This window comes from Euprymna scolopes, chromosome 2, assembly GCF_053919585.1.
Source record: "Euprymna scolopes isolate OS-2025 chromosome 2, ASM5391958v1, whole genome shotgun sequence".
Lineage (NCBI taxonomy): Eukaryota > Metazoa > Mollusca > Cephalopoda > Sepiida > Sepiolidae > Euprymna > Euprymna scolopes.
In genome coordinates this window covers 83,925,321-83,943,565 of record NC_136483.1, presented here as the reverse complement: position 1 = coordinate 83,943,565, position 18,245 = coordinate 83,925,321, and the positions used below count along the sequence as shown (strand labels likewise).

The window sequence follows — 18,245 nt, the reverse complement described above, 5'->3', positions numbered from 1 at the left end:
GCAATAAATTATTTGTTTATCCGTCTATCTAATTATGTATCTGTCTATTTATCGATCTATCTATTTATTGATCTATATATCTATCTATAAGTGGATAACAGCGATTTGAGATGCCAAAGAGATAGTGTGGGGTATATGGTTAGAAGAAAAAAAAAAAGAAACGTACCGGGCGTATCTGCATCACTCTTTGGGAAAGAAGAAGGAAAGGATAGCCAGCGCATTTGTATACGTGAAGGGCATCTTGGGAAGGCAGAGCATGATGGGAGAAGCTATTTTTTTTTTCCTGTCTCTTCCTTTTTTTTCTAGATAGGAAGATATAAAAGCAGGGAAAAATTCCCTGGGGGAGCAGAGAGAAAAGAGTCGTGAACATCTTCTCTTGAAAAGAATTTTGTATTGCTGACATTCGGATTGTGCGGTGTGACATTGGTGGCGAGAGGCCAGGTGTGGTCGATTGGAAAAGAAGGCAGAAACATGCTATTGTCGAGAGAGTGACTCACTCCTTCCCGAACCCCAGAACCGAATCCTGATTATAACCCTAGAGATAGGATAGGTTTAACAAGTCTCCTCATAAAGGAACGACAGTCTCAAAATAGAGATAGAGAAAATCGAAGCCAAAGATCGTCAGTCACTCCATTTCTGCTATGACAAATACTTGGGAGTGAATAAAATATATAAAAACACACATCGTCTTTATCTGTCTTGTGAAGCGTCTCCTTTAAAGCAGGTCCATCTCCCCAAGATGGTCGAAGAAACTCCCAGAAGAAACAATTGCAGAACAGGTATATTGTTTTGTATATGTTGCTATTTATTCTGACAAACACGCATTAACACCACTAAATGAGAGGAATCACGGGCCATAAAATAGACAATTTTTTTTTTTTTTTACACGGTGGTCACCACTTATCAAGGCCCAGAAGCCACTCAGGGATAAGGGTTATTGCAAGTACAGTACGTTAGTGTGGAGATTTAATGAAGTGTTTACTTAAGGGGGCGGTTCATTAGGAATTTGTTAACGTTGGACTTGAAGACATCCAGGTTGTAGTCAGGTGGGAAGCAGGCAGATTGAACAGAGTGCCACAGGCGTGCAGTTCTAAGAAAGAAGCTTTGTTCATGGAATCTACGTTTTGATTTAGGCACAGATAAAGAGTGGGGAAAATTTTTCACAGTGGATTCAGCTAGATGGGTGTTTTTCGTGAAAGATTGGCGAGGGGGGACCAAAGATTGGAGTTCAGACGAGCACCTACCATGGAAATAACAATAAAACAAGGATAGGCTCGCAATGTCTCTTCTGTGGGAGAGAGGTTGCAGGGTAGAGAAAAGGGCATCCCTCACTAAGCCACAAAGTCTATTTTGTACTCTGTCAAGGCAGGGTAGGCTGTTTTTAGCAGCTCCTGCCCAGATATGGCAACAGTATTCCATCCTTGGATGTACTTGGCTTTTATATAGATAGAGAATTGCATCAGTAGTGAGATCTTCTGGAGTGGTAGAAGGATCCGACCATCTTTCCAGCGACCTTGGCAACAGACTTTATGTACGTGTTCCATTTCAGATCAGGAGTAAAGGACAAACCCAGAAGCTTGTCAAAACATGGGGCTTCTCCTAGACGAGAGCCATCCATTTCAATTGATGCCAGATGGGGATCAGAGCGTTGATGATGTAAAGATAGGAGTTTTGTTTTAGATGCATTAAAGATAACCAGCTACGTCTTCCCCCACTGAACCACGCGCTCGATATCAGAGGAGAGAGAATCAGAGAGAACTTTGTCATTTACAGCCTTTGATGTGTTGCCATAGATGATTGTGTCATCAGCATAGATGTCAAACGATTTAAGTATGTGTTTAGGGAGATCATTGATGTAGATCAGGAAGAGAGTTGGGCCCAGGATTGACCCTTGAGGGACTTCAGCATTAATACTGCAGGACTCTGATTTTTATCCATCGACCACTACTCTTATGAGCCTATCGGAGAGAAATGATTTAATGATTGAGAAAACATTTCCAGTTATATCGTAGCTGGAAATCTTGTGAATTAAGGAACAAGGACAACAGTCCGTTACTAAACATACATACATACATAGGGTCGGTTATGATAAAAACACAAAAGACATTAGAAGTGCCACATACACATTAAAAAAACACATATATAGAACCCTCAGTGATACAAATACGTCACAAACACATGTATATATGCACACGTATGTTTAATGTAATACCAGTATGTATATGGTTGTATATAAACCCTAAACCACCAACACGACATTAATAACTAAAAATCACACGAGATAATTAACATTCCTACCTAGTCATTGATCATAGAATGGAGAACAATATACCCTCATGGGTTAAAAAAAAGGGTGCAGTGCAAAATTCTTTATTGATTCTAAAGTTTGAAAAGATGTTAGAAGGTTAGAGGTTACATTGGCCAAAATATGCAAATGACAATCAAGATGAGAATAGTTTTAATAATCTAAATAATCAATCCTTATCTGATACATGTTTTTTCTTTAATGTTTTTTTTTTTTTTTTAGTAAGAGAGAGAGATAAAATTATTAAATAAAACTTTCAAATGCTCATACAGTATGAAAATCATATTCCAAGTAAAAATTCTTCAACATGCACATCAGACAAAAATAAGTATTTACACCAAAAATTAGGAAAAATAATCAAGTAGAATTTTAATTTAAAATAAAAATTAGTTTTATCATATTTTGCTGACCTGCGATTCATTATTACTTAGTTAAATGACAAACTGACTTATCTCCCCCTGATTTACAAGTATTTCCACTCTTATCAATGTCAGATCGGTAAAATACAATAAAACTGATTTTTATTTTTAATTAAAATTCTACTCTATCATTTTTCCTAATTTTTCATGTATAAGTATAAGTTTTCATATTAATTTATTTGGAATTACAATTTTCATCTATGCCTCATACTGTGCAAATCCCAAACTTCCCAAATTGAAAGTAAAATTTTCCTGAATTTTGCTATTCTATCTCCTTATCGGTTTCAGGATTTAGTGTTTGCTTTAATAATTGCCAGTAGTCAACTCGTGACGTTAGTCCGAATGAAGAAATATTATTTGCATCCTGTGGATTTGCATCTTATCATCAACCTTGTCAATGCATCAGAATCTTTCAAAGCTGCCGAGTCGTGGACACCAATTTGCTTGCCAAAATTTGATTCCAGGTATGTCCGATTGCTTTTTGACTTTCTCAAAATAAGATTGCTTTCTTTATCATTATGTGTGTAAATATATAAAAACAGATTCTTGGGTTCTTGTCCAGAACTTTCACCTAACAAGTTAATAAACAATTCAACATTTGCTGAAATAAAATAAACGCTTTTTTTTTTTCTATTTTTTTATTAAAAAATCATTCGCATCCACTTTCGGAGAAATCTTAACATTGATCAAAATAATAAACTGAATTATCTCCCCTGCTTCGAGATAACTCTTGAAAATTACTTAATACTATAAAGCTGCGATTTATTTGGAATGCAATTTTCATGTGTGTTTTTATCTGACAATCACATTTTGTTTCTCTTGTAGTGGTTTCCTTCAAGCTCACGTTTCCTACCTTGACGAAAGCTGTCAAACATGTTTGTTTCTTCTCACTGTCGACAGAGATTCCTTTTTTACTTTATCTGAATGCAAGAGTAAAATCAAACAGGTAAGACTATCTTGATTTTATTGTATTTAATTCTTCACAAACATTAACCATTTTTCTTAGGTTAAACTATTTTATTGCGGCCATATTTACTGAAGTCATCAGCTAATTTTCATTCTATAAAAAAAATGCCTGTGTATGTTTGAATCTGGGAATGTCCTTTATTAACCGACTTCTCACATATTTCAGGTTTGACGTTTAAAATATCCGCTTCACAGTAGTCAATCAAGCAAAGTCTGGCACAAAAGTTATTCTCTGTAACAATATTTCATTTCAAAAATGCCAAACAAGTGAAAAATTCTTTAGATCAACTTCTGTTTTTTTTTTTTTTCTTATTTTTAAATTAAAAAATATTATGAATAAATAAGTAAAAATGCTGTTGAAACCACTAGGTACCTCCAACATGTGCCACAAATTTACCCCCCCCTATATAACATGATGTAAATGTAATCTAATTCATCATAACTTTTGTATCATTTAAAAGAAGCAAAAAATGAACAAGTAATATTTAAAAAAAAAAAAAAAAAAAAAAGTCAGAGCACAAATATAATGAAAATGCGAGACAAATTGTATTTACATTATGAACGCCATAAACCAATGTTACTATGTAGTGACCATTTTGAAAGCGTAGACATACCCGTGTTTAATAACTCTAGCAAAAGTGAACTAATGATCAGATTTTCATGAAATTTTCGATACTTATTCAATTTTATATTAACTTATATTTTAAAAGCACTTTTCATTAAATATATTAGGAGAAATATTTTTTTAGGTGTTCTATACTCCCCCATATTTCACATTACAAAAACTAAATAAAATAAATTTAGGTTCATAAAAATTCCAACATTTTATAAAGCTGGAGAGGTTTCATAATTAAAAAAAAAATATATATATATATATATATATAGGTTTGAGGTGTTCAAAAGTCGGGACTAATGAAGACATCGAGGTTGTTAGATAGTGTTCAATAAAAAGAGCAAAATATATTTTTTATTATTTGAGGGTAAACAGTTACATATGGTCGCTACAAATAGCCATTTGTTTCAGTCAAAGAGACTTCCTCAGGCGACCCAGAACCTCTCAACACCAAAAAGAAAAATGGGAAATTTTTCTTTTTGGCGTCGAGAGGTTCTGGGTAGCCTGAGGAAGTCTCTTTAACTGAAACAGATGGCTATTTGTAGCAACCATATGTAACTGTTTACCCTCAAATAATAAAAATAGATATAAAATATTATATTTAAAAAAAAAATCAATGTTTTTTTCTCAATAATTTATAATATAATTAGTTGAATTACAACAAAAGACAGAATTCTAAAAAATAATTAATTTTTAAGATTTAATTAGAATAGCATCCCAATATTCTGCAATGTAAAGTTTTAAACATAGATTTTTGAGTAAGGGTTTCCAATTCTTAAGAAATATTTTCATGTAATATAAAAAAATGACTATTGCCAATTTTAAAACAGCAAATTCAACTTAAAATTATTTTTATTGTTAAAATATTTTATTTCTAGAAAGGGTTAACTTGATTTTAGTGCCTATTTTTAAAAAATGTTGGGTTTCTTTTTTTAATGTATGTAGGTCTGCAATTAATCAAAAGCAAAAAAAAAAGTTGTTTCTTTTATTCAATTCAGCATTTTGCAGTATCTATAAAAATTAAACATAATATAAGTTAGATACAAAATGCTGACGTCTGATACTGTGTAAAATGTTGGCGTTTTTACACAAGAATTTGGATAAGCTTAAAAAAGACATTAAAGATGCAAATGTTTTTATAAAAAAAAAAATCATTAGATTTTTTTTATCTTGATTTTCTTATTAAGTTTGGATAGTAAAATATCTATTATCAGAAGATGTTTTAAAATGAAATGATAAAGTTTTTTTTTGTTTTTTCATCATAATTAGAAATGTTGGGTTTGTTTTAAATAAATAGTTGCATGAAAAAGTGGTCCAAAAACAAATATATAATAATAATAATGATAATAATAGATGTCATGTTAACATTTATTGGGTGGATTTCTACAAGTATTTTTGTCTTATTTTTTAGCTATTCAAGGATGTAAGAAATACATGTCAGACATTTTTTATTGTTCTCACCAAGCACTCGAACTTGCTTTTTGAACAGAATAAACGTTTTAAAATAAAAACACTAAACTTATTCGGCTTGGTAAAAGAGTAAAATATTCTGCATTAATAACACTTATTTGTTATATATTTATTGTTTGGCCACTTTTTCATATGACTGTCTATTGTAAAACGAACCTGAAAAGTATTTGCCTCATTTTGTTTAGACAGTGGTCAGATGTGATTAAATCATGTAAAATGGAGGACATTTCTTTATATGAACTTTTTTAGGCCTGTGGATTTTTTTTTTTTTACTTGGGCCACCTCGTGGATAAGAGTTAATGAATGTAAGGTGGTAGTGAAGTAATCGTTAATGATGTAGATAAGGTAGAATTTGAGTATTTATGAGAACGACTCCACAGGAACTTGTTTACGTTAGATTTGAAGGCCACCATGTTGTATTTAGCTGGGAAGCATGCCAGTGGAACAGTGTTCCAAAAAACGGGCAGTTTTAGGAAAGAAGCTTTGTTTATGAAATCTGTGTTTACATTAAGGCACAGATAGTGGGGAAAGTCATATATAGTGGTTTTAGCTAGTCGGGTTTTTTTGGTGAAAGTTTAGGTAGGGGGGACCATAAGATTGGAGTGTAGATGAGCACTTACCATGAAAATAATGATAGAGCAGAGACAGGCACACAATGTATCTTCTGTGGGGGAAAGAGGTTGTAGGAAAGAAAAAAGGGCATCACCTACTAGGTTTCAAAGCTGGTTTTGAACTCTATCAAGGCAGAATAGGACGTGCCGAGCAACTCCTGCCCAGATGTTGCAACAATACTCCATTGTAGGATGCACCTGGCTCTTATGCAGATAGAGGATTTCATTGACAGTGAGATACTTACAGTTTTCCAGTGATCTTGGCAACAGATTTGATGTACGTGTTTCAATTCAGAGCAGGATTGAAGGTCAGTCCCAGAAGCTTGTCAAGACATGGGGCTTCCTTAGGACTAGAGCCATTCATTTCAATTGGGGCATCGTACGGATCAGAGCGATTATGTTGAAAGGAGAGAAGCTTGGTTTTCGATGCATTAAAATCAATCAACCATCATTTTCCCCATTGCATCACATTCTCAAAATTAGAAAAAAGAGAATCAAAAAGATCTTTATCATTGCTGGCCTTTGAAGTGTCGCCATAGATTGTCGTGTCATCTGCATAAATGTCTATGAATGACCTAAGAATGTGATTTGGGACATCATTGATGAAGATCGGGAACAGGGTTGGATCCAGGATGGAACCCTCAGGAACACCAGCATTAATACAGTGAGTTTTTGATTTTTGCCCATCAATGACTACTTTTATAAGCCTATTAGAGAGAAAGGATTTTATAAATGAGAGGACATTCCTAGCTATTCCATAACTGGTGATCATGTGAAGTAGACCTTTATGCTACACTCTATCAAAAGCCTTTGATATGTCAAGAGCTATTGCCCTAAAGACATAGCCTCCATCAAGCAATTCACTAATCCTGTGATATAAGTCAGTACATCAGCTGTTGATCTCACAGAATGGAAACCATACTGCATATCATTGAGCAGGTTATTTTTGCCGAGGTGATTGACCACTTCTGTTTATCACAGTTTCTAGCACCGGTCTTTTTAAATACAGAGCAGACTAATGAAGTTTTCCTTTTAAGACAACGTTTAAACAGCCTAGTAAGTATGAGAGCTAGTTCCGGTTGAAGTTTTTTGAGCACTATGAATGGAATACTGTCGGAGCTAGTTGCTTTATAGAATCAAGGTTTTTGATATGTTTAGCAACATCACATACAGAAATTAGTATGTCGCTTAGTGTGTTTTCAGTCACAGGAGGGAATATAGGGAGGGGGGCCTGATCGCAATGGGTAGAATTTGCTGCAAAATTCTTGGCAAAGAGTTTTGCTTTGTCAGATGCTGATGAGATTACCTCAGGTCCATTGATGATGGTAGGAATAGTGGACACGCTTCTGTACAGGACCTTGTTTGTTATTCACCAAAACTGGTAGGAGCCAAGCTGCTGCTCGTATACTTTAAACTTGACGTATTGAGCATACGAATCTCTTGCATTTTTTATTACTCTTACTCTAATTGCTGGCAGTCCTAAAGCTAACTTTAGTTTCACAACAGGTATTATGCTGGAAGCAATGGAAATAGTGATTTCTATGCGCAATGGTGGCAGCACATTCTGGAGTGAACCATGACTGGCTGTTGGGCTTTTGCTATAAATTTTTGGAGGATATGAAGTGGTCCATACCCACAGTTAACCATTCAGTCAGATCTGATACAATAGAGAACATATTCTTTTTTAACATGGAGTGCAAGATATATCTGATGTGAATGTTCAGAAGTCATACCAGTCAGCCATAGAGTATCGATACACAATACAATGGAGAGGTACATTAGATGATTTGTTACATTTTGTTTTTATCTTAACCGAGACAATTGAGTGATTGAGAGATCCCAATGGAGACAGAAGCACATATCTGGTCAAGTTGTAAGAAACAGATCAATGAGACTTGTTTCAACTTTATGTGCATATGTATATTAAAAAGTTTGACTTGCATATTGTCTCTTGTAGTCGGGCATATGGATGGGTTTGTGAACAATTTGTGTTAGATCATAGACAATAGAGAAATCATGACAGTACCTCCCCTCATCATCCCTCTTGTTTGAGTGGATTAGCCAGTCAATGTTGTGAACATTGAAGTCTCTGCAGATGTAAATGTTAACTGAGGGATGGCTAGACAGAATGTGGTCAATTTTTTCAAAGATACTTTCAATGATGGTAACTCCACTGTTATGGGGTTGATAGAGAGCAAATATGAATGCTGTACTGTGAGCAAGTGCTACTCAGAAGCACATGGGGGGCAAATTAGGATCTCTGGAGATGTCCCTACTGCATAGAAGCCATCTCTTATGTAGGCACATATTCCATGCCCATGACAATTTTGATAGTCAGATTTTGATGTCAAATTTGAATATCCGGTAATCGCGAACTTATCTAGGGAAACAGTTGGTCTAATACCTGTTTTGCACAGGAACAATATGTCTGGTTTAGTCTCCTGTAATTGGATTTCAACCTCTGGAAGGTTGGAACATAGACTCCGGATGTTAGAGAAGGAGACCTGATAGTGGGGAGTTGGACTTCTGGGTTTAATCTTTTTTTTTTTTTTTTTTGTGTGTGATTTTTCATTTTTTGAGGATTGAGAGATGTGGAGATGTTCAGCAGTTGTTTGAGCAAAGCAGAGAAAACAAAAAAAAAGAACAAAGAATCATTTACTGTAGTATAATAAAATTAAAGAATAAAAGTTCTTGAAAGCATTATTTAAAAAAGTGAAAATTTGGATAAACGGATAAGATGCCTTTGAAATAACATTGATAATGGATGTTTCACTTACTGATATTAATAATCTATATATCTATAAAAGTGAAAATGGCTGTGTGTGCGTGTGCGTGCATGCGCACTTCCCTACCAAATAACTCTGTAAATTTTCGGTCTACAGACTCGAGATTTGACATAAGGGGTATTGAGATTTGATAAAATCTTTTTTATCTGTTTTCAGCCAGAAATTTGGCTGTTAAGGGGTCAAAGTTCAACAATTTGACCTTTGAAAACTACCAAACTCCTCTGCCAATTTTGGGTCTAAACACGTCAAATTTTAGATATAGGTTACTTGGACATGGATCTAACTTTATAATTTGATTTGAGCCCAAAACAAATGTTAAGGGGTCATAGTTGGGGGTCAAAGTTTTTAAAAAATTGACCTCAGCGGTCTCTACCAAATTACTCAGCCAATTTTTGGTCTAAACATTTGAAATTTTACATAAAGTGTATTCAGACATAAGGCAAGCTTTTCAATTTTTTTTTTTTTTTTTCTGAAAATTTGGCTTCCAAGGGATCAAAGTTCAAAAGATTTTATCTTTGCGGTCTCTAGCAAACTATTAAGCCAATTTTGGGGTCTAAACATTTGAAATTTTACATAAAGGGTATTCAGACATGCAACAAGCTTTTTAATCAGTTTTTTCAGAGTCTACCAAACTCCTTCACCAATTTTGGGTCTAAACACTTTAAATTTTAGATGTAGGTTACTTGGACATGGGTCAAAATTTTTTTTTAATTTGACATCTGCGGTCTCTACCAACTTTTCTCTATGGTAGTTAAGGAAGCCTATTATATAGAAAGGCATTACCACACATATTCACATTTTTTAATATATACATATGCATATAAAGTTATAAACAGTACATAGAGCCTGAGCAAAGCCAGGCAGAACTGCTAGTTATATCTATAAAAGTGAAATTGTGTGTGTGTGTGTGCGTACACTTCCCTACCAAACTACTCTGTCAATTTTTAGGCTACAGACTCAAGATTTGACATAAGAGGTATTGAGATTTGGAAAGATCTTTTTAATCGACTTCCGGCCAGAAATTTGGCTGTCAAGGGATCAAAGTTCAACGGACCTTTGAAAACTCTACCAAACTCCTCCGCCAATTTTGGGTTTAAACACTTGAAATTTTAGATATAGGTTACTTGGACATGGATCAAACTTTTTAATTTGATTTGAGCCCAAAACAATAAATATTAAGGGGTCAAAATTGAGGTAAAAGTTAAAAAAAAGAAAATTTGACCTCTGCGGTCTCTACCAAATTACTCAACCAATTTTGGTCTAAACATTTGAAATTTTACATAAAGTGCATTCAGACATAGGGCAAGCTTTTTAATCAGTTTTTGGCCGAAAATTTGTCTGTCCATGAGTCAAAGGTCAAAAGATTTGACCTTTGAGGTCTCTAGCAAACTATTCAGCCAATTTGAAATTTTACATAAAGGGTATTCAGACATGCAGCAAGCTTTTTAATCAGTGTTTGGGCAAAAACTTGGCTGCCAAGAGGTTAAAGTTGAAAGAGTTGACCTTTGCAGACTCTACCAAACTTCTCCGCCAATTTTTGGTCTAAACACTTGAAGTTTTAGATGTAGGTTACCTGGACATGTGTCAAACTTTTTAATATATATATATGCATATGCAGATAAATTTATGAACAGTACATAGAGCCCGAGCAAAGCCCTGCTGAACTGCTAGTTAAAAATAAATCAAGATAAAAAAAATTGAGTTTTAAGAACAATATTTGCATATTAAACATGGTTACAAAGACATTTTGTCTGTTTATTCAAAATTTCAAATTTTTTAAAGATGCTTCTTTAAGAATTTTTGCCAAATTTTATTTTTAAAACCTATTTAAATTCTTTATTTTAATGTAAATGTAAAATGTAAATTTTTGTTTCCTTTCAGAAATTACAAAAGTCCAACAGCTTACAAGCCATTAGTGATTCCTTATCGCGGAACAGTTACAGTATCAAACAGTGTGCCATTTCTGGTTTGCGGCATTTCTTATACAAATCACGTAACTCTGCACAATACACAAGCCCAGAGTTGGAGGCGCCTTACCTTAGCCAAGAAGAACAAGAACGACTGTTTGGCCTTTACCAATATTTGCATCATCGCATCCATAGTGGATGTCGGCCTCTGAAGTTGCTCTACCATGTAGGGCCACATGAAACCTTAATAGGATGGGTGAGTTTTACTTGTCTTTTTGTCTGATCTATTTTATTATATTCATGTTAGTAACAATCATATGCCTCTAGGTATTGCTGCAACATTTCCAACTAGTCAGAATTTCAAACTGCAGACAGAGTTATATGAGATACTATTTTTATATTGGAGGGTGCAGATGTTCTTTGATGATCTTGTGATTGCAACCAAGTAACTAGACTGGAGGGGGAGAGGTTGTTCGCGATCCTGCCTCACAGAACCAATTGGTATAATCAGGCTATCTCCAGTTCCTCACACAGGGGCTAACCTTAAGTCCCTCTGGCTACACTCTTATCTTCATCTAGTGATGGACCCGTCAAAGTATAACCAGCCACTTGTTACTGGAACTACCACTGATGCTCAGAGCACACAAAATGTGCATGATACTAAGTCTTTGTGGCAATACTTTAACTTGCGGGTTGGCTGTTTGTGGTCAGACACTGGTTGAGTTTTCCTCGTAGGTGGTCTGGTGAATGGCTGATATATTGCTTTTCTTTATATAGCCTGGACTGGTTGTGGTGTCTGTGTTGTAAATAAGTGTTTTCAAATTAAAGCAATTGAATAATTGATGATAACTCAGATGATTTTCTTATAAACGAGAATAATTATAATATATTTCAGAGTACACTTTGTGCAAAGGAAAGTTAATTCTTTGGGTTCTTAACAGTTTCAAGAAGCAAGATTCTTTTCAATTTAGATTCGTTCAGACAGCTTCTCAGTATAAGGATGGAAGAAATCTCTTTAATTTTTCTTCTCTCTCTCTCCTTTGTAAACCATATCTCTCCTTTATTCTATTTCCCCCTCTTTCTCAAGATCTTTTTGTCTTTCAAGTTAATTCTTATCAACTGCAAGGTGGTCTGTCAGAACATAAAACATGTGGTCTACTGCCAATATCTTCATGAATGTTAAGTCAGACCTCATGTCCACTTTGTTGAGAAACTATTTTTTTCTACAATATCACAATAAAAACGAATTGTATCATTTTTCCAAAATCTGAGCTCTATCAAACACCCTACCTAACTCTTGATCCATAAGCAAGGTAATTTGGTACTGCCAGGCACATGCAACAACATTGTAACCAAAACAAAATAGCGACAGTCTTTCTTCTGCATACAATGTCTCTTTTACCAGGCTTACTGATTACTTTTTCGGAGGAGGGGGGAGATTTCTTTGCCTACGTTAGCAGCTGCATTCAGACTTGTATTTACTTTGTTTAAACTATTCAGTAAAAAAAAACTTCACATTTTACTGTATCTTTTGTTGCCTACATTAAGTGAAAGTACAGAATAGTTACATGACACCCTCCATGTGTTAATAATGGGTTTCATAATAGTGATGTTATTATTTCAGCATGGTAACTTCTCTTCATAACTAATAAAAATTTTTTAAGGATGGGGCATTGCCTCGATTCATTTACAGATCAATAAATAGTCACTTTAACATATACATTAAATAAAAAACACTAAAAAAAATGCTTTGAATTCAATTTTTACGGCGTCTTTTTCTTATTTACATTTTTCAATGGGAGGGTAGGGTCCGTTGTTTCAATTAATTTTCCCAATGCATTAACATCTGTTAAAAATGAATTTATTTAATACATACATTAAAAAAAACAATAAGTTTGATGGTATCTTTTGTTTGTTACGTTAGGGGAGAGTACAGAATAGTTGTAAAACACCCTACCCTCCCCATGTTAAGAATGGTTTCACAATGATAATGTTATTATTTCAGTAAGGTAACTCCTCATAACTAACGACAGTATTTTTTGGGTGGGGGTTGATTGGATTAACTTGGGCATCAGTAAATAATTAATATATGTACATTTAATAAAACATTAACAAACAACAGTAGGCAGCCTGGGTGGAAAAATGTTGTTTAAAAAAAAAAAAAAAAAAAAAATGTAGTAGTGGGCAAGCAGGCTCGAACCTGTAACGCGAAGGAGAAAAAAGGTTTAAAACAAAAAAAAAAAGACGTCTTAGCCAATGTCTCCAGGCAAAGCCAGAAGTCCCGAGCGTTGAAAGTCAATTGAACCGAGATGATGACTTTGCAAAAATGTTGACGCTAAAACCAACCTCTCCTTGTAAAAAAACTGGCCAATTGAAGGTGAAGGAATTAATGTTTTTGGCCAATTTTTTTATATTTGTCATTCGAGAGATCAAGGTTTAAAATGATGGTTTTGTCACATTCCGACGCGTCTGTTGGAAGGTTTTACGAGACATACATACACACACACACATTTTGCCCTTTATATCACAGGTAAGATCCCCACAATGTCTATATATATTAGCACCAGAAGGTACAACATGAAATATTGTCTATCCAAGAGATTTATACAAATAACAAAGCCCATACTCCATTCCATAAACACATTTGCTTAAAAACTTAATTTATGCCATTTCATACTTGAATGTACTTGGTGACTGAATATAGATTCAACTCAAATGAACAATAATCACCAGGGAAAAAAAACAACCTTCTTATTGATCCACTTTTTTCAACAACAATAATGATCAGATCCACTATTCCAGAATACATTCTCAAAAAACAACTTCTACTAATTCTAATAATATTAGATTATCAGATACATAATTATCTAACAAACATTATTCATTAGTGATAATTAGAGCTATGACAACAGCATATTCTTTTCATTGTTTTGACTCTTGAGTATATATCTAACACAGTTAATCAACCAAGAACCACATCACTCTATGTAAAAGCATATAAGATATCAACGGATACACAATCGAGTGAAAACAATGAAAAGAATATGATGTTATCTTAGCCCTAGTGATAATTATAAAGCATTTTAAAATGTTTAAGAATTCCTCTTTCAGTGACTTAAATTTTTACTTTTGTACATATTACATTTTTTTTTATTTACTTCATAAAAGCAAAATTTAAAACATCCTATTTCAGTCACCCAACCTATAAAACAATTTTACTGGTAACGTTAGTTTGTGCCATATATTCATATTTTAATTTTTTTTGGTAAAATAATACCCTCGATAACTTTCATTTATTTTTTTCAAGATTACATGCTCTGAGTAAGGTATACCTAACAAACCATTCATTTCTTTCGGCTTTCAATTATTTCATAAATAACATCTCTGTGTTAAAATTTTTTTAGCAGTTTATTCACAGTTACTATTTGACATAAATCACATATGATAATGCCCCAGATAATCATAGTTTGTTTTGGGAGAGGAAAGTGGAATCTGCTCTGGCTTTGTGACATATTTCTAGCAGACAATGCTGGTATACAGATACTTAGCATTTCACAAAGAATATTAAAAAAGATTTTTCTTTGTTTAACATTCTTTTATATATCTTCGGGCAATGCTGAAAAACCGGTCCTTCTAGTGTGTGTGTGTGTGTGTGTATATATATATATATATATATATATATATATATATATATATATAATAATAAAATGTATGTAATAGTGTTAGGGGCGATTAATCGGGAATAAGAAAAATCGGAACTGTGGGGGTATCGGAATTGGAAAAATTTGTGTCTATCTTCCGATGCCAAAAACGATTCCTTAAATTATCTTTTTTTTTATTTGATTTTCTTTAAAAACAAATCTTCCATTGCCGGTAGTAATAATAAATATTTATTGATTTTAAAGTACCAGTAAAACTAAAATCTATAGATCACCTCCCCATATGTTTATTTTTACAGTAGAGAAAATAGATGCACATTTAACGTGTTTTTATGGTAATCAGGAAGAAATAACAACTTTATAGTTATTTAGAGATTTATAACGGATCAGAATCTGTAATTTGGTACGGAATCGGTAATTGTATTGGAATTGAGAAAAATATTGGAATCGTCCCATCATTAATATGTATGCATGTGTTTACTTCTATTCTGACACAAAACAACCTTAAAAATCTTGTCCTTACTAAACGCAATGAGCTTAACCATTTCCTATTCAAATTTGTTATAATTCCCACAACTTGGAGTTTTTAAAACTTGGCCTTAGCTACTCCTACTTATACAACAATAATTTTCTATTTCTGGTGAATGCAGACTAGTGACTACTTATATCTATCTTCCATTCTATAATAAAAACCCATGTGTCTGTGTATATGTATATAATGATTGTATATGATCTGGAGGCACAAGGAGGTTGGATTTTAAACAAGAATAGCCAATGTTTGTATGATTATAGAAACTCATACTATATATATATATATATATTTTTTTTTTTCAACTCTCTACATTCTCTAATTATATTATTGAAAAATAAGTATTAGAAAGATTTACACTGGAAAAAAAAATAGCAAGTAGAAACAGTCTTTGTATATAAAAATGAATTCAGAAAGAAATCCTATAAATCCAAAATTAATGTTAGAATGTTAGCACATCAGAAATGATAGTTATTTTTAAAAAAAAATTAAATTTCTGCTGTAATTCTATGAATTTATACAAATAGTAGCGCAAACACAAGCATTTTTGTATTTTTTGAAAAGCGGATATACACTAATAGTATGGATAAATTATTACGAATAGTTTTTATTTTAGTCAATCTTTTTAAAATTTCAGGAGTTTGGGTCCATCATTTCTTCTACTGACTCCACAACCCTTAATGGTGATAATGATGATATTGAAAATCCATTTTTAAAATATTTGATGTCATTTTAATTTATTGATGATTTTTTTTAATTTTTTTTTTTTAATCCCTTTGCAGATCACCCAGGGTTTTGAGCTGTATGCTGTGTTTGGTCCTCTTGTCACAAAGACGATAGCCATTCAGGCCATTAACAAACTTCTACGCTGGATCAAGAAAGAAGAAAATCGACTTTTTATTTTAAGTTCTTTCACTTTCTGATGTCAGGACACACGAGGCATAAGAGAATGAGCGTTTCACTTATTTATTGGTCTGTCATGTCATTTGGTTATCTTTACTGCGTTGCCTTTGAATATAGCTTCTATATCAACACAAGAGACGACCTTGAAACAGCAACAACAGCAGCAACAAAACTTAGGTGGATAATTCTAAAAATGTCTACCTTCCCTATTAAAAATATAGGGGTAGGTGAAAAAGGGAAAAGAAAAGGAAAAAATACACAAAAAATTGAAAAATAAATTAAAAACAAAAAAAAATAACGGAAACAAGATAAGAAACATAAGAATTAATAAAGTTCTTGTAAATATTAAACTCTATTTTTTGGTAGTAATTTCTTTTTCTTTTTCTTCCTTTCCTTTTTGTGTTACATTTATAAGAAGTGGCAGATAATGAGAGTTGATGGGAATATGTGTGATTGTTATGTCATATACATGGTAAAAGATATGGTGCCTATTTAGAATTAAACTCATTTCAAAAAACTAAATTGCAAAAAAGTCTTTATAATGGAGATACCATCATAGAATCAAGATGTCATATTCCAAAAATTATGTAAATTGATCAAGTAGTTTTTATACATATATATATATATATATATATAAAATCATCTTAAAAGTTTTTTTTAACAATCTTAATAGTAAATTGTATTCATTACAAGGCTGATTTTGCTCTTGATAGTTCGAATTGAGTCATCTTTCCCTTATTTATAAAAAGGCAAATCAAAAAATAGTATCTCATTCTATAATAAAATTTGATTCCCTTACATTAAAAAAAACTACTTGATCAATTTGTGATTTTTGGAATGTGACTTCTTTGTTCCATGATGAGTACATACATCATAAATTTGTAGATTTTTCTGTATTTTCATTTTGAAAATAGACCTAATTCACAATAAGCACTGAAACTACCTCAGCTAGTTGACATCAACACCAGTGTTTCAAAATCTGCTCTATCTTCTGGAATTCAAAAAATTCCAGCTTTGACTCCTAGAATTTCAAAATATCTGACTCTGACTCTATATTTTAAAGTCTTCCAATATTGAAACTGCCTGTTGGTTCTTCAGAGATTAAAATCACCGATTTCAACTCTTAATATAAAATCAGATGCTCCCCCTTAACAACAATCGTCAACCTCAAGATTGTATGCAGAAGATTTGTTTTTGTTTTCATCTGTTCTTTTTATAGCCATATCATCATCTCTCACATTGGCAGTTGTTGAGGGGGTGTATTGGGTCTCAAGTATAAAAATAAAATAAAACAATTCCAAAGGAAAACACAAACTCTAACACTTTTTGTAAATATTAATTGTACTATGGGTGTGTGTGTAACACCATCGACCCTCTAAATGCTAAGATCCACTTCTACGTTGTGAGTTCATCGGTTGATGTCAACTCATCTCCATCTCCCAAGGTTCTATCCACTTGGTCCAAACCACAATTTGACTTCCCCTGTCTATAACTCCCAACTCTGACTGTTGCCAATTGTTTTAAACTCAAAACTGTCCGTAGACCACCCTTACTGTTGTAAACTCATAACCACTCTTCAAAATAACCCTTATCCCTGAGTGGCTTCCGGGCCTTGATAAGTGGTGATCACTGTGTAAAAAAAAAAAAAAAAAAATGCCTGCAAACCAATTCTAAATATATCTACATCCATTGTTTGATCCTTTTGTTACTGCCATTGCTACACCTTGCTTACAACCCCACTTCAGCTTTCTTTTGTCTACCCCGGTGAGCAATACACAGAGCAGAGCGAAACATTGATAGTATCACATTAGCATTCTCACAAGTTTGATCTCGATTCCTTCCAAAACCTCTTACTGTGCAACCTTGATCAACAGAAATAGACACGTAAAGGATTGCTTCTATCAGATGCCCCCCACTCTCCCCACTTGATGACTGCATGACTGCACAAAGTTTGTGAATCAAGGGGAAATAAAATATCTAAGATCCTTAATTCTTTTCTATCATTATTTATTTAAAAAACAAAATACATGCCCACACAATTAAAAATGGCGGTTATCTTTCAGATGCAAGGTTCATT

General features: G+C 33.4%; 1 protein-coding gene across 1 annotated transcript in view; it reads left to right on the top strand.

Moving 5' to 3' along the window:
- LOC145293125 (protein SAND-like) overlaps positions 1 to 16,518 on the top strand; it is a 66,349-nt gene extending 49,831 nt beyond the window's left edge. The window contains exons 4-7 of the mRNA XM_080139531.1: positions 3,013 to 3,188; positions 3,550 to 3,670; positions 11,052 to 11,333; positions 16,048 to 16,518. Coding sequence (XP_079995657.1) covers positions 3,013 to 3,188; positions 3,550 to 3,670; positions 11,052 to 11,333; positions 16,048 to 16,188 — 720 coding nt within the window. The 3' untranslated portion in view covers positions 16,189 to 16,518. The remainder of the gene's footprint in view (positions 1 to 3,012; positions 3,189 to 3,549; positions 3,671 to 11,051; positions 11,334 to 16,047) is intronic.
- The last annotated feature ends 1,727 nt before the right edge of the window (positions 16,519 to 18,245 follow it).